At 46.0% G+C, this 22563-nt stretch overlaps 1 protein-coding gene across 5 annotated transcripts in view; it reads left to right on the top strand.

The window, feature by feature from the left end:
• ralgapa2 (Ral GTPase activating protein catalytic subunit alpha 2) overlaps positions 1–22563 on the top strand; it is a 92231-nt gene that overhangs the window by 6949 nt on the left and 62719 nt on the right. For all 5 annotated transcript variants that reach the window (XM_072698748.1, XM_072698744.1, XM_072698747.1 and 2 more), the window contains exons 2-14: positions 7566–7679; positions 9383–9432; positions 15675–15732; positions 17439–17482; positions 17753–17933; positions 18401–18516; positions 18635–18773; positions 19201–19403; positions 19968–20210; positions 20653–20832; positions 20939–21073; positions 21582–21730; positions 22244–22355. In XM_072698748.1, the coding sequence (XP_072554849.1) occupies positions 7566–7679; positions 9383–9432; positions 15675–15732; positions 17439–17482; positions 17753–17933; positions 18401–18516; positions 18635–18773; positions 19201–19403; positions 19968–20210; positions 20653–20832; positions 20939–21073; positions 21582–21730; positions 22244–22355 (1724 nt within the window). The remainder of the gene's footprint in view (positions 1–7565; positions 7680–9382; positions 9433–15674; positions 15733–17438; positions 17483–17752; positions 17934–18400; positions 18517–18634; positions 18774–19200; positions 19404–19967; positions 20211–20652; positions 20833–20938; positions 21074–21581; positions 21731–22243; positions 22356–22563) is intronic.

Below are 22563 nucleotides of genomic sequence, written 5' to 3'. Positions count from 1 at the left end.
AAATTCACCCCCCACTTTCCCATAACGCTGCTGTCTGTTTCTCAGAAGGTCATATATGGTGTGCAAAATATAGCTGAAAGATGATTTACTTTTAGGACAAATTGTTTCCTTAAATTAGGCCCTGTCTGTTAATTGGTAGTGACCTATTTAGGAGGCACATACAGCAAGGTAGTGACGTCTGTGGATCATGTGACATTCCCGGCTGTCCATTCTGGGCTTGTTCACAGCTTGTCAGCAAGGTATGTGGACTATACCTTGTAATCTGCAGGGATGTAGAGGAGTCATTGCTGCAGGTCTCGGAAAATCTTTGATAGCCACTGAATTCCTTGTGAAGATTATTCTAAAATTGGAGCTATTTAATGCAATTACCCATTCATGCCCAGTGTGTGTGAACTTACAGCATGGAAGCTCTACACTGCCTTGCCCAAATGTGTAGGAAACTGTAACAGAATTATTCATATGTGCAGTGTAATGGATATTAACATGTTGCTTGACTTTGAAGTATGTGACAGAGGAGACTTGAAGTCTTAATATTTAGCACTTCCTATCAATCACTTTTCCTGTGTGTAATTGACAGAGCTGTCCCCGCCCATTCCCACAGAGGGTGTCGGACTCCAGGAATCTGTTATCAAACCTGAGACACTAGACAGGCTGTGGGTGGGGAGCTGTTTCTGCTGCTTTGTCTAAGAAGCACAGATCAGTGATGGAGAAATGTCTTCGGCCCCAGAGACTGGACTGTTGGGAATGCAGGCATACCGGATGAGGCAATGGATAAAAAGATTGGATTGGCAGGGAATCTGGGACGACCAAAAAAGATGTGTTTCTGGAAGACAACTGGGAATCTGGAATATGAACAGCTGCATGGCATGATTTCTAACCACCAGTAAAGCAGATTTTATGTAATGTTTTGCAGTAAATGCAAAATAAATATTACAAAGTATAGCAATTACTGCAATTACCATGACTTTTTACTTTTTTCTGCTTTTGTGGAAGAGGGGATAAAGTTGGTCAGTACACAAATTTTTACAAGTTTGTAGATGTGTAAGTGTATGAACCCTTACAGAACATCTGTGAAGATGGTTACTGTCTGTTTTTAAGGAAGGCTGTTTTAAGTGTGTTCAGGATGTCTGCCAGCAAGTCACTTTTAGTGAAATAGCATTTATGGTAATGTACACAGGTGGGTGTGATTGGTACTTGTCTTTAATTGGTACACTTAACCCAGTACCACTGTGGATTTGCTATTGAACTTAATTAACTTTCGTTGGCATCCATTCGTTGACTCTGAAGGCATGGGTTGCTTCTTAAGTGCTTTTTTTCCCCATTGAACCTCTGTTTGTGTTTTATGACTTGGAATAATTCATAAGCAGTCGGAATGAAGGGTTTTGCGAGCAGAGGATCAGGGAGACAAAGCTGTGGCCTGTGAAGAATGTTAAAGTGGACACCTCTGCTCTGCACGTCATGGTCTGCAGGCCTCGGTTCTGACGCCCCGACACATCTGATGGGTCGACCTGCCGTCGTTCTGTCAGGGTTGCTTTTCCATGGACACTTCAAGGGGACGTCATCATTTTGTATACTGTTATGGACAGTGGCTTAGCACCTCAATCCCCCAAGCAAGCCACAGAGTCACAAATGGCTGCTCTTTCTGTCTGAGCTGTGCCATTTTAAGTGCTTTTAGTTGGAAACTCTAATGCTTGGTTCCATTTCCTGTGCTGTAGGGATTTGAGGTTTTATGTTTTAATATGAAAAATAAGCTAATCTTAAACCTCGTTTAAGAAGCACTGAATAGTAGTGAAATGTCAATGCTTGATTATGATTTGTTGTCACATGAAGATGTCTTTGTGCTGTTATATTCCAGGTATAAGTTTTGAATGTTTTTTATTTGGTCTGTGACGTACTTATACATTGGAGGATCTTGTTCTTTCTTTCCCTCTGTTTATGGTGTGATGTGTAAAGAGGTTAATACAACCAGTCTGTCTGGTTGTGCTGGATAGTACACTATTGCTATATGTTATTCCGAATTGAAGTGCCATAAAATTCATACCTTTTTGTGTTCTAGCTTTGTAATTTTAAGTCTAGACAACTGTTGTTTATCAGTATATATCTTTGAATTAAAAGCTTCTTGGAGGAGTTCTTTTTTTTAAACCAGAAGCCACCTGTTCTAGCAGCTGGGAGCCTGGATTCATCTGAATAAGTAACCAGTTCTTCCGAAAGCTGTAATGGATCAGCCGGAACCTCTCCTGATTTGCTTCCCACACCCCAGATGATTAAAAATCATGCCCCCGGTTGTCGCTTCTTGGGATGTGGTGGCAGCGCTGCCCCGCTTTTTAATCAAGCCTGAGCGGGAGGTCTGCGCTGTGGTAGGGGGGAGGTGGGGGTGCCACACGCAGTCTGACACGACAGGTTAATTGGGGGAAGCATTTCTGCTGTGCTGCTGTTGCTAATAGATGCTAGCTGTGGAGTTTGCACCTCCCTGGCCTGTAAGATGACTGGATTACCAGTTCGATCTATCTGACATGAGCAAGTGACGGCTGGGCATTGCATTCCCGTAATGGATGCTGGTGGACCGTGGAATTCAGATATTCAGATTGACATTCATCCGGCTCTTAACAGAAGCCAGCCTTCGATATAATGTCTGCATAATGCAGCGGCAGGTTCTTAATACACGTGACTGCATGATTGCACAATTCAGCTTAGGACACCCTGTAAGCTCAATGCTGGTTTGCATAGATTTATCTCACACTGCTGCTAATTCTCTGTCTCTGTCCTTCAAATGTTGGCTTTCAGTTTGCCATTCGTCAGCGTTCGAAGAAATCCAGGTGAGCCACACTGACTCAGCTCGCTAGTTCTGGTGCTGCCATCAAAGCCCGTCAGCTGGTGCCTGTGGAATGCCCTTGCAGAGGTCCAAACGTGATTTGCATACCAGGTGGCTCTGTTCTCTGTGCTTCACCTCTGATTTGCGGCTTCCTGTTGGAAGTTTCCCTGCCGACCCTGTAATAAACACGCCTGGGAGAGAGATGAGCGTGATGGATGCTTGGCGCGGGCTGAGAGGCACAGTGGCGTCGCGCCAGCGGCAGCAGCTGTCCGTTCCGCGGGCACTGAGCGATGGGCAGCTCCTTGCCGATTGCCTTATATAATGGGAGCCTGATTGCATTCATCACAGCTGGCTGCCGCTGATTTATCATTAACCTCTCTTTACTTGGCCAAACGTCACATCTCACCATTAGAAGTGTTAAGGGCTTCCCTGGATTCTCCATTCAGTTTTGTTAGGTTGTCTTTGTGTCTCTGTCCTCTGACTTTCTCTGTTCTGACTGCGTATTCCAAATGTGCAGAGAGGTTTTATCTCTGCTGTTGGACGGACGCATGATTAACATGGTTCATATCACTAATAACCAGCACGAGGGGGATTCCCAGCTTCCCGAGCCTCTGCATTGGTGTCGTTGTCCCTCAAACAGGTGGCCTGCTCTGAATAGAATGTACCAGGCGGAGAAATTTACTGCGGTATCTCATGAAGGCACCCCACCCCCCCTTGGCAATTTCAGCTCCCTCCCTTATGATCACCTTGCACCTTGGCTTTTTTTTTTTTTTTGCCCTGCGTCAAAGTAACAGTCAAACAGGGCAGTACTAAAGCCATATCATAGTTCCAGAGCTACTTATGTACCACTTTTGCTTTGGAAGGCTACATTTTTAGACACAAGCAAATTTGTATCAGCACATGCTATTGATGGTGATAATGGTAGTAATTTCCACTTACTTTCATTCTTTTTATTTTTTTTGTTGTCTGTTTTCACCATCATTCTATTGTAAGTGGCCAAACAGTGATCAGAAATAAGGTATAAATTGTCATTCAGTGTGTTTGGTTGTAAGTATAAACACCGCACCAGTACAAAAAACAATCTGTTGCTCTTTGACTAAATGGCAGAAACACGTAAGCTGCGCTCCTGTCTCGTTCCCTCTGTTCCTCCCTTCCGGCAGTCACACCTCTCTAGGGCTTTGTGTGGTCCAGTCCGGCGACCAAACAGAAAACAGGACTGGCAGCTTTCATGTCAAATTTCCTCTGCAGTGAACCGTGTGCGTCTGCCCCCACGTCAGGTTAATATGACATCGGTCACATGACATCATTACGACATTTTCCCTTTCCTCAGCTGTTGTCTGAGAGTGGATTACGGATTAACAGAGTGGAATTACAAATAAGACATTACAAATAAGTAATTGACCCTCAGGTCCGTGCTGTGCGGCTGAACTTGGCCCAGTCCTTTGCTTCCCCTGCCCGGAAAAGAACAGCTATCATGGAGAGATGGCCACAGTTTGGCACTGGCTTCTGAAAACAGACCTGGCTTGGTGGAGTATCCTCTACTACTCCTGCCTGTCCTCCACTGGGGGGGAGGCAGAGGGGGAGAGAGAGAGAGAACATAAACCTCTTCCAAAACCTTTGGAAAAACAAAAAACAAAATGTAGCACAAAGCTTCCTGTGTTCTGCTAGCCTTTATTTCAGCTTAAAATTGTAGCCTCCTGTGATAAATTCTCCTCCTGTTTTGGAGCAGAGGTGTGTTGGCAGACAGCAACAGCGGTGCTGGGGTATAAATTGTGGGTAGTAGGTGTAATATGTGTGATTTTTTTTTTTTTTAAGATAAAATATAATTTCTGCATTCAGAATTGCAGTAGAACAGGTTTGTCCACATAAGGCTCGGTTGGAGTGAAGAGGGAACTGAAAACCCGCCACATGAGAGCTGTTCTGGGGAAAGGCTGAGTGTGAACACCAGTGTGGCCCCAACAGACGAACGACACTTGCTAGCACAGTGTGTGTGGGGAACACCCACTGTGCACAGTGATCAGGGTTAGGGTTGGCTAACAATCTGTTTCTTTCAAACTATTATTTTTATTCTCTGGCTTCGTTCTGTTTCGCACCAGTTCTGATTGACTTAAGTGACATTACCACCTTTTTTATTAGCTCATCTGTATGTGAAGTCCTGCTTATCTGTACCTTTGTGTAAGCTTCATTCATGCACACGAGCAGCTGATTGGGGGCCCACTGTGCCCATCTTCCGGTGAAGGTACCCGGCGCATCATGAGCTGTGAGCACTGTCACCTACTGGACTGTTGGCCGCCAGTCTGTTGTGATTTTTCTTTTGCTTACATGCGTTTTTGTAACCTGCATCTCTGTTCATGAGTATCCCGCTCTTCTGTAGTAGCTGACTTATATTTTCAGCAGGGCTTTCCCCAAGGTAAAGACCAGGCCCCAAATAAGGACAGGGCATAGAAATGAACGTTTCATAGGGACATGTCTTTGTAAACTGAATGTTGCTGGTTAAAGTATCAAGAAAATCCCTGCTATACCACGAAGTGGTTCCCCATGGTTGTTACCTTGAACAAAGGGTTGTTTATTTTTAGTCCTGTTAATGACTGTTTTCTTAAGAAAGTGAATTTAATCCGGCTTTCGTTTATCTCTGTGTCATTTTCCTTGAACTCCAGCTGATGATTGAATGATGATGAATACGGGAGGAAGTGTCCAAGAGAGGTGGCCTTGTTATCTGATCAGTGACACCCCTGCCCATTCCCCTGGCCTTTGCTTGTTTCCTCCGAGGATATGGCCCCCTGAACCCCCACCTCCCTCCTAGCTGGGCTGCTGCTGCCTCAGATGAGTCGACGTGTTTTTCTGAGAGACAGGAAGCCCCCCGACACAATGAGGAGTGCTGACAGCGGAGCATGTGAGTGGCTCTGATAAGAGCCCCCTCCCACCCAGCCAGCCCCCTGGGCATGGTGATGTTAGTTCACCGGAGGGAGCTCTGTTCTTACCCTGCTATGTTTCTTGTCTCACACACTGGTGTGGCAATTATGGGTTTTATTGTTGGCACTGGGACTATAAGAGATTAATGGTGTGTTTACCCACTAAGACGGCGAGTCCCCAGGGAGTTCTCCCACCTCTGATATTGGACCCCCTAATGGCTGCAAAAAAGAAAGGACTGTAGCTGTGATGGTTGATGTTGAGTTCCCAACATTAGTTTGACCTCATGCTGCCGTGACAGTGGCTCACATTAAATGCTTTGGTTGAACATGGCGATATCTCTCTTATGAGGCCATTACCTGCCTGTTGCCTGGTGGGTCTGCCCAAGTGGCAGGATGCCAGACCATGCTGCCCATTTGGCAGTTGCTTTGCCATCTGCTTGTTGGCTCCTCCTGTGTTTTTTGCAGTGTTGTTTCACTTTGATTTAAACATGACTGTCGTTCACTTTCACAAGTGAAGAGTGATGTATTGCTCATGAAACACTACAGTCCAGATATCTGGCTTCTTCACCTGCTGTCCTAACGTGACACAAGGATCGTCCTTTTGTCAAATTCCTCCAGTGTAGCCCGTAGTTTGTGCAGTGTTTACTGCAATGGTGTTTTCAGCCTGTGGGATCTCCATGCCTGTGGTGAAAGACGCTTACCTGATTAGCCTACATGTGTATGACACTGAATGCGAACTGGTTTTCTGGAACAGATTATTTATTTCACGAGTACAACGCCTTCACCTGTGACTTTCCGGATGGTCGGGGGTTTGAATGACATGTTTGCGTGTAATTTCTACCCTCATGGAATCTGTTGTGGGAGTGGGGATAGTTTGCCAGGAGAGTAAGGTGTCAAGTTATTCCGCCATCGTGAAATACTTTTTCCATAGGCTTCATGTCTAATTATACGGCTTGTCATCATTTCATCCTTTAAGGGAAGCGACCTCCTGTGATGACTTGCTGATGGGTGGGGACACCACCAATCGAGTATCCCGATTATTCAGAATCGAAGCAGCTGAATTGGTGTGACGCTCGGGGCAAAAACCCATAATAATGCCTTGGTCATTGTACCTCATGGCCTTTAGCTGAAGGCAAGGCCGGCGAATGCGTCCTGTTTATGTCCCGGGGTGATTTATGCTGTCCCCTCCAATGTTCCTCTTATGTGACATAGTAGAACTCTTTCTGGCAATGTTCCAGAATTGAGCTGGTTGAAGCATTGAGGTCTGGGGGTGGGGGGGTGTTTTGAGGCTGGGTACAGAATCCAGGGATTAAAGAGATTTACTTTTCGTGTGTGAGAACTGAGGCCACTTAAGAAAGTGAAAAAAATTGGGGCAGTAGGTAGAGTAGTGGCTACTTGTACCCTAGAGTTTTCTAGTCCCTGGGGCTGATGTAGGAATCTTGAGCAGGGTAACCTTAATTGTTCCTGTAAAATATTTTTTTTAATTGCATGGATGGATATAGGGTCAACTGAGGTAAATGAATAACCAAATGTTAGATAAAGGATCTGATCTCTGATCAGATGGTGGTGAGGACTTGACCTCTTTCTTCCATTATTCTGATTGAATATCACTTAAATCCCTGTTTACGTTATTAAACATGCTTTCATTTTAAATAGAACAACCAAATATATCAAGCCAGGAAGCACACATTCTGAAAAAAAATATAGTATAAAGTACATTGCCAAGAGAACAAATCACTCTCGATGATGTTAAATTTAAATTAAATTTTGACTGCTAAATATGAGTTTTCGTTTCCTGTGATTTGAAGTATTTATTATATATATATATATATTTTTTACAGAGGTCAACACAGAGAAGAGTGAACTGAAGGCATTCTTTGAAACCAACTGCTCACAGATTTATTTTATCTTCTATGAAAATTTCATTACACTGGAAAATAACTTAAAGCAAAGAGGTAAGTCTGCCCGTCGTCATCTTGCACCATCCCACACCAGGCAGTGTAGAGAATGTCTCAATGTAAAGTGTCGACATCAGTTAAGTTTGTTTGTTCCTTTTTTTGCTGTAGTTGTTCTGGATCATTATTGGTTCCTTATTCAACCCTCAGTGATCTTGTTTTACCCGTCTCATTTGAAAATGGGTGAGACCTAGAGCGTCGTTCTAAGGCAGCGTTCGAGCCACCTGAAGTCTTTGTCGTCGAGGTCAGAGGCGTGGCTCATTGGGTTTAAGGGTGTGGAGCTCACGACGACACACAAAGGCGGATAGAAGACAGGCCACAGTCTGTCATTCACACAATGCCTTCAGTCTTCGAAAGAATTCCAAAAACTTGATATGTCAACTGGAATTATTAGCTGGGAGGGAAAAAAAGTCAACATTACTCAGCAGATGCTGAGTCTTCATTGTAGTTTAGATCGTTTGCAGTATTAGATCGTCAGAACTCCCAGTGTAGCCTTGATGCTAACATTACAATTAGCACACTTTCCTGCTGCTGTGAAAATTGATTTAGTGCAGCATTTATGTCTGTCAGGGACTGTTAAATAAATACTTGACATGGTGTAAGTGCCTTCATGGGGAGTGAATGTGATTGGTTGCTCCATGACAACTACAGAGAAATCAAGTGCTTATGACATCTTGAGTTTTGTTTTTTGTGCTGTTTATAAATGTATAGGCTGTTTTGCCCACCGTGTGTGTGCGCACATTCCAAACAAGTCTCATTTCAAGGTTCGTTTAGCACAGTATGGCGTGCTCCGCGCATGCCAAGCTTGTTCTGTAAAACCCAGCATGCTGAAATTACAGCCCTTCACAGACTGGAGCTGGTACACCGGCTCGGTGGACTAGCATGTGGCTAACATTTTAACATCATGATTAAATATGTGGTACATACTTTTTGTCCCTGATATGTATGTTTAATTAGGCTGTTTACAGTGACAGTAAATAGATACAGCACTGAATTCAATGCTGGGGCTGGCCAGCGCACAACATGGTGGAATTGAGCAGTCTTTGTAAACGCTAGTGCTTATCAGTCTTAAGCTTGGGAACCCCTGCCCACCTATCTCCGAGAGGAAAACCCAACCCGCCACCCAACCAGTCATTCGCTTTAACCTGTTGAATCATATTTCCTAGTTCAATTCTTCAAATTTGTATGTAGTACCTTTCTCAATATGGCTGCCCTATGATGTATAACAAGGGTTTAGTAGCAGCTTTGCAAAATACTCCAGTCCTCACAAACCGACGTCACCACAGTTAATGTTACACAGTCTTAAAAGTCATTCTCAAAGTCATTGGAAGAGAGAAAACATGGTGGTTGTAGGAGAGCGAGGAAAAAACCTCTGTGGATTCAAGGACACCTGGCTGTCGAATTCCCTTGGGCAGACTGGCCTCGTATGAGTCAGAAAATGCTGTGCAAGAGTTTTTGCTGCAAAAATGTATTGTGATACAGTGGGCTTCCGGACATCTGGTGATGTTGACAAGCCTCCTAAACCCCCAGTGTCCTGCAGAGGGCAGCGGTCAAAGTTCTTGCCCACTAGTGCTGCTTTGACATAGCTCTGCATCCCTGTGTAGCCCTGCTCACTCAGCTCATCTCATCCAGCTGTCCTGGAAAGGACATCCTGCTGGCCTGAAACCTCAAAACTGACACTGCATAACTATTTGCTCTTTCAGGGAACAAATCACAAAGGGAGGAGCTGGACTCCATTCTCTTCATTTTTGAGGTATGTTCTTTTGACCTGGTGTTAAATGTGCTGTTTTTTTGGAAAGCAAATAACCTAAGTGGAAGAGGATTAATGTGTGCATCCGTGTGTGTGTGTGTGCGTGTGTGTGTGTGTCGGGGGGGTTCAATCTGTGTTTCTCTGGGTTTTCCTGTGTTCTCCTGCAGTTCTAAGATATGCAGTTAGGTGAACTGGTCTCAAAAAAAGATGACCAAGATGGATGGATGGATGGGGTAGGAAGGAAGTGCATTGTCTCACTTGGGTTTTAAAAGTTGATGATGGAAGTGATTCTGTTTGGGTTTGTTTTTGTGTGTCATGGGGATGTTACATAACATTGACAAAAAAAAAAAATTAACATTTTTAATTTTTATATTGGGAAATTTATTTTCTTTTTCATGCATATCGTGGGAAACAAAAAGCAGGAAAATGTTCTCTGGGTTTTTTTTTTCCACCACAGTCCCTACGTAAAACTTTGGTTACATGACTGATAACATCAGAACTGGGAAATGGTCTCTGCTTGGCAAATGTATTTACGCAGGTGGTGGGAGGAACAAGGCTTTAAACCCTAATGTGGGTGGAATTATGGTGTTTTCTCTCTCCCTACTTGGTTTTGCCAAATAGGAGCCAGCTGAAGTAACCAATATGGCGGGGGTTAATCATGTCAATCTTATGTTTAAAATCCTCAGGTACTCAAACGACCCTGAATCCATGTTTTAGGGTTTGCTGTGTGCAATGGCGTCATTCTCGTATTAATTATTGATCACAGGGGACCTGAAATTTCAGCATTACTGATAAGTGCACGCTCTCTGTGGCTGTGGGACTAATCTAGGTTTCATCTTGGCTTTTTTAGAAATTGCAAACACATTAAAACATCCAGACCAAGAGACTGCACTCATAGCCTAAATATAGTTTTGTTTTTTTTAAAATATTGATGAAGGGAGCCTTTCAGAATAACGTCACAGTGAAAGCCGCTTATCGCGGCGTCGTGCGGCTGGCCCTACCTCCCGTCCGTGGTCTTCCAGTGCACTGACAGATAACGCAGCTGCTGTACTCCATGCATTGGCCGGGCTAACTCTGCTTTCTGACATTTCATGCCTCGGAGTCAGAATGGACACATTCAAATACATTCAAATTTGCTTCACTGGAACCTCTTTGGGTTAAGTATTAAATATTAACTACCACTGATGAAATTACAGTACATAATTTGGATCTTTTGGAATTATTATTATTTTTTTTAAATATTGAGCACTTTTAAAATCTGTCGTAAAAAGATATACATTAACTTCACCCTGGGAAGAAGCTGCTGTGAGTGTTTATGTTCTTTGAGCTTTCTGGTGGAATACATTTTCTTTGTTTCAGTCACATCTCAATGGATAACAATTAAACAAACAAACAAATAGTGAAGAGCCCTTGGTGAGAGTAACAGGGCTGTGATGGTGCAGTCATCATCATCATCTTCATCATCATTATTGTAGTAGTAGTATTTATTTGTTGTTGTTCATTTATTAAAGCTAAAGGCAGAGTTCACTAGTTAGATGTTCACAGCCATGTGCTCATTACTCCCCGTTACCTTGGTGGCTGCTCTTTTGGACGTGTTCCCCCACCCTGTGGAGGGCCCCGATGGCCAGGCCAATTTAATAAAGGCGGAGGGCGGCACAGCAATAAGGTGCCATACGCACAAAGCTGCCCCCCTCCCTCCCACATTCCAAAGGCCTTTGCTCAGCCTGGCATCTGACCTGCTTCGCTTTAACATGGATTTTCAGCTTACCACCAGTGTGGTTTGTGACCCCCCCCCCCCCACCCCAGTTTCTTGTTTGTTTCCTTATTCTGCCCACCCCCACCCAGGCTGCAGACCCCCACCTGACTCCCTGGTGAAGCCACAGCCACAGACTTTGTCTCAGGCAGCTGAGTGGGGGTCTCTGGGGGTGGGGGTGCGGGATGCCTTTTACATATCCCTTTTTTCAAATGGAAAATAGCACCAGGGTCTTGCATGGAAAACTGTCACATTTTTTCCTTCTGAATTAATTTTTGTTCCATCGTTCTTTTGCTGGATCGATGTTAAAAGTGCCATAGAACTTTTAGCTATACTATTTATGTTGGCCTGTGCTAAGTCTTTATTAAAATTAAAAGCTAAAAGACCAATTTTGATTTACATCCTCTTGAGTCCTGCCACTTCCAGACTTAATCATGCAAAGACGCATAACCATATGCACAGTTTAACCTACGGGCTCAGTTGCATGCTTGGCTTTTTTGTGAAGCAACACATTAGGTGGTGATATCAGAGGTGTGACTAAAATGTAGTGTCATTCAGCGCAGAAAAGTAGCATTTCAGATATATTGCTTTATAAAGAAACTTCAAATGGCTGTATCATGTGTGCCTGCCAAAGTGCTTGACTGAAAGAGGATAGGGTGTCGGTGCAGAGCTCTCTTAGGGAAGTCTGTTAGGTCATGTGACCGCCGACGGGCGTCGTGCACTTTACTTCGTGGCAGAGCTGTAAAGAGACCCTACGCTCCAGCCTTGAGTAGGTCTTTGGAGCTGTAGGTGCAGCAAACCCCGCTTGGGAGACACAGGCTCCTTGTCTGAGGGGCTGTCGGCTAACAACGGCCCTCTCAGGGCGCAGAGGGGCAGTTTGTGTTTCAGCCTCTGCCCAAGTGACAGCGCCATAAAACGATTTGCATGCTACCTAACGAGGCTTCCTTGCACATCCACTCTGATTGGCTGGTGTGAACCAATCGAGTCGCCAGGACTGCCCTGCAAATAGTGTTCACTATTCAGCAGAGGTGTAAGGTTTCATATGGCTGGCCTCTCTCTCTGCCTCTCTCTCTCTCTCTCTCTCTCTCTCTCTCTCTCACACACACACACACACACGCACACTGCTGTGCACTGGAGTACGGTATGTTGAACACAGCTTCATGGGCTATGTTATATTGCCTTGTCATATTACTGTAACGGAGCCACTTGTTAATTACTGTCCCCCGGGTAAACAAACACAGAGATTTTTATCAGCGTCAGACTGTCTTCATTCCTTGTTTATGTACACAGGGTGCATTAATTACCACTGCTGTAGTTCAAAGGGAGATAAACTTTTGTTGAGATATTTAACAAATAATTAAAAACATTTGACATCACCCGAAATATGAAGAAGCTAGGTGCTGAAATGACAGGGAGTCAGTTTAAGGTCTGAAGGGTCTCCGAAGGCTTTCCTGTGACTCTTAGGTAACTACTCATCCAGCCTTTACCTGCTTTGAGTTAAAAAAAAAAAAACATTTTGAGCTGCTATTGGGGAGGAATAAAACCAGAATATAGATGTAAAGCACCCCCTCACTTGTATTTGAGGCCTATAGTGCCGTTTTGGAAACACAACCCTGAAGCTCTGTGCCCATGGTCTGACAGATGGGCATGCGGCACGCCCCTGAGCCTGTTACTCGCCGACCATTTGAGCTTGGCATCGCCCCTCGTGCTGGATGCTGGGGGCCCTGGGATGGGCTTACACCATTGCCCATCATTGCTTTGGAAATGCTAGAATTTCACTGTGCACCTGAAGTTTCTGTATGGGAGCTGCTTGCTGTGCTTTGACGATGGGGATGATGATGGTTATTTTAGCTGGTGTTTTTACCAAAAGCAGCTTGCATTTCTATCCATTTCTTTGAAGGGGGAACATGTTCTGTTGGCCTTCGTAGCAATCTGACTTATTTTGGCTCATCTCCGTGGGTAAAGAGAGTCACAGTAGTAACGCGAGCTTCTCAGACACCCTGTGCATAATTTTATCTTCTCGATGAGCCCTCAGAGCCACAGTCCTGTGGTAGCCATTTGGAATCTCCAAGTTTCTTCAGGGGACTGGCTGTTTTGCATTGGAAATGGTCTCTCGGAAAGGGAGGATCCCTGTAGCGTTTGGGTTAAAGACAGGTTTGCCTTTTACTATTGATGAAGCTTAGCATGTAAATAACAGGCTATCTATGTCGCAGAAGTGGTGTCTCCCTGCTTTAACCCTCAGGGCTGCAGCTCATTGGTCTTGACTCCTGTCAGTCAAAATCCCCTGCATGTAGATGGACCCTCTACTTGCCACACATGCAAGTGTAATGGGTTGTAACTTTTAAGATGGGCACCTCTGGCCTTCCTTGTCTGATGGGAGACGTGGTCATGCTCGTGCGTCTTGCCGGCCTTTCAGAGGTACGGCTGGGATCCAGTCCTTGCGGTTTCCTTTGATTTCTGTTGTCAGTGTCCTTTGCAGTCAGCGCAGATGCCGCTCAGCTGAGAGTCTGCCGCACAGCAGCCCGTTTCATTTTGTGCAGGTGTTCTGTGTTTTACCTGAGCGATCGGCCCCTTTCTGGCTGGTAAAACATCAAAAAATGCAGCCAAGCCGATAATGAAAACATGCTGTAATTTCATTCGACATTTATCCTCCCCATCTTGATTTTCCTCTGCACAGAAATAACAGATTTAAGAGACTGGCCTTTTTTGACCAACATGTTGAGTGAGTTGACCTCAAAGTGGGCTTGGGCCTCAGTTGACAGGAGGTGAAGAAACATGAACTGCTTGTTGGATGAAATTAAACCACTCAGGCAGGCAAGGAGTGGGACTGTTTTCAGGCCAGGAGTTTTATGCCTAAGACCAGCTCGTTTTGTCTCTGTTCTGGGGAACTATGATAAATGATGCCACAGTTCAAGTTTTATCTAGATAATTTTTTACTGACATTTCAAGAAGCCCAGTCTGCTTTCTTTCTAGCATCCATCCTTAGCGAAACTTCCAGTGATTAGGAATAGCATGCAGTTAGCTGAGGGCGCTCTCAGTTCTAAATGACAGGCGATCACACTGACACGCGTGCTGCGTATTTGCACATTTACTCTGCGCAGAGCAATCATGGTCTATTGTATGTGTGAGCGCTTGTGAGAGTACTCACTGTGTAACATTCTGAAGCGTTATAGAATTTTAAAGATAAAATTATTTAGTTTCCGACCAGCTCAATTTCAAACTTGTCAAATTATTTAGTTTCTGACCAGCACATCAGCTAAGTGGCCCATTGGGAATTCTCTTGATTGGTGCCTCTGGGCCTGGATTCAGCCAACTTCTGTCTGTATAAGTTATCTAGTAGAAGAAGGTGGAAAGTGTGCTGAGCCCAAAGAAGGATGACACAGTATTGGAGTTGCTCCAGGATTTTTTGAACTGCCGTTTCCGATCCTAACAGTCTTCCTGAGGCACCTTTCAGAAAAGCATATTCAAAGTCACGATTGGTGCTTATCTGCACGCCTAAGCATGGATCATGTAAATGGGCGATTCGGCCATTCGGTGCACAGCTCAGTTGCCATAATACCTGATTTTTATGGCCGGAGTATGATGGCAGATTAGATTACCGCTCATCTATGAAGTCTGCTTGCTCTTGGGTGGAACTTTCTGAGCTGGTGACTAGATTCCATTGTTGCCCCAGCTCTTTTAGCCTTTTTTGGGGTTTGGGGGGTCATTTCTTTTGTTTTTCCCCCTTGCCACCAGTAGTGAAAGTGATGAGCATTAATTTCCCATTCCCCAAACACCACTTAGACAACACCCCCACCTACTTTGCCATCCTCTTAAATAACGCATGAAGGTTTTTGTGGTTTTGGGAGGAGGGGCGTTTGGCGTCTTTGTTGGTGATGTAGATTTAGGAGGAGGGGGGGCAGGAGGCTGAAATGAGTGGTGCAGCAGAGTAATTGGCCTCTCACTGGGGCCTTGAAGTTTGACAGATTGACATCTGTGGTGATACGCGCCGGCAGCCAGCCAGGCGGTCAGACTGACAGGCAGTTCCTCCAGAGGTCAAAGATCCCTCGTACAGCCTGTCGTCCATCGCGGTCGATGCCAGGCGTGCTGAGTCTTTCAGAGAAAATGACTCTTAAGCTATCCAACCACCCAGCATCCACTGGGGAATGCCCTGTCAGCCTTTGTCCTGGGAAGGCGGGCCAATGGCAGTAATGCAACAAAACATCCCACTAAAGGGGGGGGCGTCCTGCAGCGAACATCCAGCAGCAAACATCCAGTATACCCCCCCAGACCTCACCAACGCTGTGTGTTCTAAAGAGGTTTCCATCTTCAATTTTATTATGTAACTCAAGGCTGGAAGAATTAGCATTTTACAGTCTTAGAGAATAGTTCACCTGTTTTTTTTTTTGTTTTGTTTTGGTGAATAAGATGTATATGTGGCATGTTTTACTAAAAAATAGTATTTGACCGTATGTATATGGCATTAATGTTGTAACACTCCTTTCTCTTACAGAAAATTCTTCAACTTCTGCCAGAGAAAATTAACAGTAGATGGCAGTTTCACAGTATAGGTAAGTCGTTAGGTGGTGGGAGGGCGGCTGAACACAGGAATTGGTTCCCACATGGATCATTGGATATGTGCGCGAGATGCAGACCTGAGCTGATGGTCTTCCGTCAAGCTTAATCCCATTGGCTAAGAGGGGGTTGTAGGGCTGCTGTCATTGGTCAAGCAGCCAGCCTGTCATCCCTGTTCGCTCAACAGCCACAAGGACTACTGTGCACTGAAGGGACACCAGTAAGCGGCACTTAACGCACTCTCGGCACGGCGTTAAGGTATTCTTACTCGTGTTACGGCTGACATTTCCCCAGACCTTTAGCTAATGAGCACTGGAGAGCCCTTTTCTAATGAGGCTCCGTGGGGCCGTCCCTCTGGGTGCAGTTCTCTTTCCTCCACCACTGTGTGGCCGAAACCCAGATTCGAGTGTCAGCTTGAGGTCCCCTGCCAGTTTGAGCCCTACTGGACCCCAAAACCTTAACCCCCCCCGAAATGTAACCCGGCACCCTGCCAGTTTGCCACCCGTGTCACTGAACAGTGTGCTACCGGCTGTATCTAGCAAGTGGATAACTTTCAGCGTTGGGTCCTGGTTCACCAGCAGCCATAGTGCCACATTATTTGGGGGGTTTGAAGCTGGGGGCCCAGGCTACGCTTGCTCCTATTGGTTCCCCTCCCCCTGTCGCACTTCCACGGCGTGGATTAGCGCGGCGGACGGTGTTTCCCTCACATGTGCTCAGAGGTGTTCTCCCCCTCCCCCCCTCAGCCACGGCGTCCTTATAACCAGAAAAACCCCACAGGGGATGATTATTGGCATAACTAGGCTTAAACCGTTCTTGTCCAAAGAAAATAATTAGTTTCAGAGGAAAAAGGTAAATGAAAATGCAAATGAGGGTCTAATTTGAAATGCAAATTGCTAATTAAATTATGCAGTGCTCCATTTCAGGATCCTGAGCGGTAAAAACCTTGGAGGTAGTGATAACCTCTATTATCTTCTGTTTGTCAGCCAACCCCCCCCCCCCCAACTATATTAGGCAGTAGGGCTCATTGTCTCACCGAAGGCATCTTATCCCCCTCATCTGCTCACAAACACAGTCCTTGTGATCGTAATGCCGCTTACCGTAAAACCCAGTTTGTGTGGAAATGTGGGGGTGGCTCAGTAGGAACCTTCTAGAATGGGAGCAGAGCAGTTCACCAGTCTGATGCCTTCTGCTTAGTGACCTATGACCAGGTGGTTTGGTTTATTCACTTATTTGCACCATGCAAAGGCAGCCGTACCTTAAAATACTAAATTGTGATGTGGCCCATGAACCAGAAAGGCATGTGTGTTGCTCTGTGGGGAAGAGGCAGCGATCAGACCCGGGCATCCGCTTCGGCTTAGGATCCACTAACTGCTGCCATTATGCTCTGTCTCTCCTCCCGTTGAGCTTAGATCCTGGGTCAGGGGGATGCACTCCTACCTCCACGCTGTTTCCACACCAGATACCTATTAATTCACTGGAGAAAAGGGCATTTTCCTCACCTGTAGGGCAGTTAAATGTCCCTTTCTACTTGCACTTAATAGGTCTTTTAACTGCACAAAAAGGGGATTTCACTTTTCATCGTAGCTTTGTGTTTTTGAAAAGCATGTTTGGCTCTTCTGACTCCTTTACAGGGACAGTTGCTCTGTATTCATGTACACAGCTTCCTGTTCAAGTCTTGTCTGCTTTCGTTTCTTACTCACAGGTTCTAATTTGAAGAAGCTTTTGCACACTGGCAACTCTTTCAAGGTAAACGATCACGCCGCCGTGCTGCATCGCACACGCTAACGCTCCTGCACGGTTCGCGAGCAGACTCCGCCGCTCAGTTTTCCAGCAGATGCCGATCAGTGATGTTATCGACAAAAACGAGCTTTTCTGTACATTGTTTTAGTGGAAACCTGTCTGTGAATGCCATTGCTTATCTGATAAGTCCTCCAGGCTTGGTCTCAGTGGGATGCAATTGGTTGAAATGAGATGCGGGTCCAAACGGCTGAAGACGGCCTCTGCTCTGTGCCGCAGGTCCGATGTGAAGGGATCCGCCTCTTCCTGCTGTGGCTGCAGGCCTTACAGAATAACTGCTCCGAAGAGCAGTACCTCATCTTCGCCTGTCTGGTGCCAGGCTTCCCCGCCGTATCCTCATCACGTGGGCCCTGCACTCTGGACACCATCATCTACAACCCCTATTCCAACCCACCTGAGGGTGAGCTCTGAGCCAGCGTGGACTGCTAGGGATCTGGTAGCTTCCAGCTATTTGTGATGTCAGAAGAGTAGGAGCACCTGCCCGTAGAATACAAAAGATGGAAAGGAAAAATCCGAAGTAGGCCTGGTGTGCTAAGAGGAAATCTGTGATGTGATTGAATGGGGAGTCTTAGAACATGAAGAGGGGATTGGTTTAGATCAGGGCTATTCAATTCAGGCCCTCGATTCCAAATCCAGGCCTTGTTTTCAGGTCTCCCAGGTAGTTAGTTTAATAATTACTGATTCTGATTGGTCAGAGGCTTCACACCTGGCTCATAGGTGAAGGAAGGCTGGAAAATCAGCAGGGCTCAGACCTTGACCATGAGTTGAATAGCCCTGGTTTAGATATTTGTATCTGGCTGTGTTGTCAGACACAAGAGTTGGGATGTGACACAATAACCAGGTGGTTGCTCTAAACTCATCTTGCAGCCAAGGTTGTCCCTGAGGAGATCACACCGCTGGTGCCAGCAGTAGCTGGAGAGAAGCTGGTCGAGGACCAGACCTGCTACATCCTCCAGACGCTCCTCAAGTTCATGGTCCTGCAGGTGAGAGTGAGGCAGAGTGTCCATTCTCCGTGTCGAGCAGCTCCCCATTCTGCGTTCTTGGCTGTCCATTACTCCACGTTTTCCCCTCCCCGCTCTTTTGGGTGGCTCTTCTTTTAAGGCATCAAGCTTGGAATGGAAGAACAAGGAGAACCAAGACTCTGGATTCAGGTTCCTCTTCAGCCTTTTCAGGAAGTACTACCTTCCACACCTGTTCCCGTCTTTCACGAAGTTCACCAACCTTTATAAGCCTCTGCTAGGTGAGAATCCGTCACTTGGTTAAGATGAGCAGCCTTCTGTCGGTAGTGGAAGCATCCTGTCTGCAGTGTGCTGATATAGAAAGCCATCAGATTTTGTTTGTATGTTTTGATGTGTTAAATCAGTAGTTATTTGATAAAATCCTAACATTTTAATGTGTCAGACTTAGGGATGTTCCCCAGCTTCACTGGCTAATTTGCCAGAAGTTGCCCAATAATTGCAACATCGTTCACAAAATGGTGCGAAACATAAACGTTACAAAAAAGACACAAATCTGAAGTGCCTGTTTAATATACTGGGGATTAATAAATCAATGAATGAATAAAATAAATCGTTCTCTCTCCCTTAGGCTATGAAGCATTAGCCTATTAATGTCATTTTTCATCATGAAATTTCAGTCCCTCTCTCGCTCTCACACCCCCGTGCCAGATCTCCCCCCCTTCAGACCGAAGCCCCTTTATGTTCCCGTGACGCGCAACAATGAGAGCACTTTCTGCACCCGGGACCAGTACCTGGCCCCCCGTGTGGCCTTTATCACCTGGCTGGTCACCTTCTTCCTGGAGAAGAAGTACATCAGCACAGCTGTGTCCAGCACTAAGAATGGAGGGGAGGTCCTTCCCAAGTTCATCCAGGTGAGTGGCCGGTTCTGATTGATCCACACTGCTGGGATTGGCCGAAATCCATGCCTGTCATCCTGGAGCCATATTATAATAATTTTTTCCCCAAAGCCTTTCCAAAAAATCACTGTACATGAAAAATATCGTGCTGATATAATTAAATGGTGTTGTGCGTATAATCATTTATAATGCAGCAATAGCACACATGGTTTGTTCCTTAATAAATCTCCTGCTTGAAGCTCTTCTGTTTTCTGTTCCTCTGGAATTAAGAAATAGTTTGTCCTGGAAAACAAATCTGAACAAATTCCTCAAGTTATCACACTTTAATGTTTAGTCACAAGATTCTGATAAGCACATGTCCCGGGCTGTTAGCAAAAGGTCACCTCTGTCACCGCTGCTCTCTTATCGCGAACGTGACGCTCTGTAATGTGCACCGACCTGATGGGTGCTGGGCCGCCCGCTTTATTGGCTTCTATATTTGTGTGTGCATGTCCCCGCATGTTCCTACTTGTTTCTCCATCTGTCCATCTCCTGTGTGTCTGTCACATGGCCTGGCTCATTGCTCCGTCGTGTGGGCAGACTGTAACCGCGGGCGGTACCGGCCAGGATAAAGAGAAGGAGAGGATCCCGGAATCAGAGTCCAACGGGCCGGCGGAGCAGGAGAAGAGCCACTCCAACAGCAGCACGCTGTCGGACCGGAGGCCCAGCAACTCCAGCCTGTGCAGCATCGAGGAGGAGCACCGCAGCGTCTACGACATGGTGTACTGCATCCTGCTCTCCACCCGCGACAACGTCAACTTCGTCAATGAAGTTTTTCACCAGGTGGGAGCTCCGTCCACCAGGGGTGGGGTCCCTTTTAACAGCTACCTGAGCTGAATGTTGCACCATCATAGTGCACGGTCAGATAAGCACGTATCATTGCTGCAGGAGCATCTTTGATTTAAAAAATAAAAAATAAAAAACACTATAAATAGTCATATAATGCAGCTGTAGCTTATGAAGTTTATGTCCATAATAAATATTATCCACACATTTTGTTCTTTGATGACGATTAAGATGTGCATCACAGGCAAACGGTTGTACTTGTCATGCGTGTACCGTTGAAAAGAACAGTGAGCAGTTTTTAACTTGTGTTTTGCTGCCCCCTTGTGGATAGATCTTATTATGAGTTTGTAGTGTAATATTAATGTTGTTTACCAAGTCATGCTTTCAATATCGTGTTGTTCCCGCCAGCAGTATCAGGACTGTCTATCTTTGTCTGCAGGCTTTCCTGCTGCCCTCCTGTGAGGCTTCGGCAACCCGGAAGGTGATAAAGGTGTACAGGAAATGGATCCTGCAGGAGAAGCCGGCTTTCATGACTGAACCGGAGAAGGGCAGCCGGGACGAGGAGGGAGAGGATGAACTGGAGCAGCTGGCTGCTGAGACAGATGGCCCGCCGGAGCAGGTAGTGTTACACTGAGCGTGTGCAAGGGCGTGACATGCACACTCAGCATGGCTCACGTGCAGATCTGCATGCACCACCTGAGACTGCATGTCTTCTTCTTCCCCAGACTTTGGAGAGCCACGGGCACAAGCGTTCGTCCAGCTGGGGGCGCACTTCCTCCTTCAGTAACGCCATCAGCCGAGGCTTTCTCACAGCGGAGGGGAACAGTGACGTCAAAGCTGGTATCCAGTCCACGCTGCAGGTACCCGGCCGCAGTGCCACCCCCGTCCTTCACAGGCTGACGCAGTGCTTAACATATAATCCACAGACTGTGCCTCCACCACACCCCCCAGGCCCCCCCTACCCTATGTGTAAATAACAGCTTTTTAAATTCAGATTTGACCTGGTGGCCAAATAATTTCCACTTGTGGGCTCTTGTTCTCAAATCAGTGCAACCAGTAAAGTGCTAATCAGGGTTGACCTTGTCCGTTCCTCTCAAGAGCTTGTGTTGTTGATGCGTGAAAGCTTTACTTGGGAATGAGGAATTAGTCCTTCCAGAATCTTCTTGAATGGCAAACTCTTCTTGTGATTTTCCCACTGAACTGATCAGATAAATATGAATGAAGGAAGATCACGTTCCAGGAAGATCTTCAGTCAGGACTGAACGTGTGAATAATAATGATTTGTAATTGAATGCATGACTCTGCTGGAGGTGTCTGGGTGAGGTGGCAGTTCCCCAGCATTCTGGGCATCAGCGTTTGTTGTTGCAGGTGTTCCTGACAAACTCGGCCAATGTGTTTCTCCTGGAGCCCTGCCACGATGTTCCCAGGCTGGTGGAGGATCAGGTGGAGGTGTGTAAGGCCGTCCTCAACATCTACAGGCGTATGATCATGGAGCACAGCATGAACCGGAGGACCTGGTGAGTCCGCCCATACCCGCCTTTGCCTCTTGGAGCTTTTTATGGTAATTATCAATGAATGCTTTTCTCCTGCGTAGCTGGGAAATATCTGTAGCTGCATTAAAAATAAAAATGTAAAACAAAACCCCCGAATGGATTCTTCAGTCGTTTCAGTTTTTCTGTTTCCCTGTAAAAATATTCTCTGTAAATTCCATGGGGTGGATTATTAGCTTTGTGTGCGTGGAAAACGCTTCATAAATCACGCAACCGGAGTCTGTGCCAAAGGTAGGTCATTTATTTCTGTCTGCTGCGTGAGTCTAAGACGTGGATGGCTGTGTAGAAGAAGAATAGTTTGTGGTGGAGTTTGCCGGTGTCTTTATTAGGCGGCTCGTCCTGCGTAGCTCATGGCTGGCTATTTTCAGGCTCTAATTTACAAGTGCCTTAGAAATGACACGAGCCGAGAGACACGTGTGATGTGGGGGTGTCTGATTAGTGGGATTCTGACGTGGGGGAGGGGGGGGGGTGTCTCTGCAGGGAGCAGATGCTGCAGGTCCTGCTCAGGATAACGGAGGCGGTGATGAAGCAACCGACGGAGAGCCAGAAGAAGGACGCCTTTGCCGAGAGCTTGGCGGCGATCCTCTTCCGAGTGAGTTTGCGCTGGTGGGGAAGGTGGGCATGAGCTGGTCAGCATCAGCAAAGGACGCAAGCTTCTTGGCGTCGTGAGAAAGTGTCACAGTGTCTCTAACATGGGGATTGATGCTGTATTACATAGACTCGCATACCTTTATAGGTCCCTGTTTCTCCCTCGAACACATTGTTATTTAAACAGGGAGAACATCCATTACTTAGTAATA

This window comes from Paramormyrops kingsleyae, chromosome 14 (assembly GCF_048594095.1).
Source record: "Paramormyrops kingsleyae isolate MSU_618 chromosome 14, PKINGS_0.4, whole genome shotgun sequence".
In the NCBI taxonomy this organism is placed as follows: domain Eukaryota; kingdom Metazoa; phylum Chordata; class Actinopteri; order Osteoglossiformes; family Mormyridae; genus Paramormyrops; species Paramormyrops kingsleyae.
This window is presented reverse-complemented; position numbering and strand designations above follow the sequence as displayed.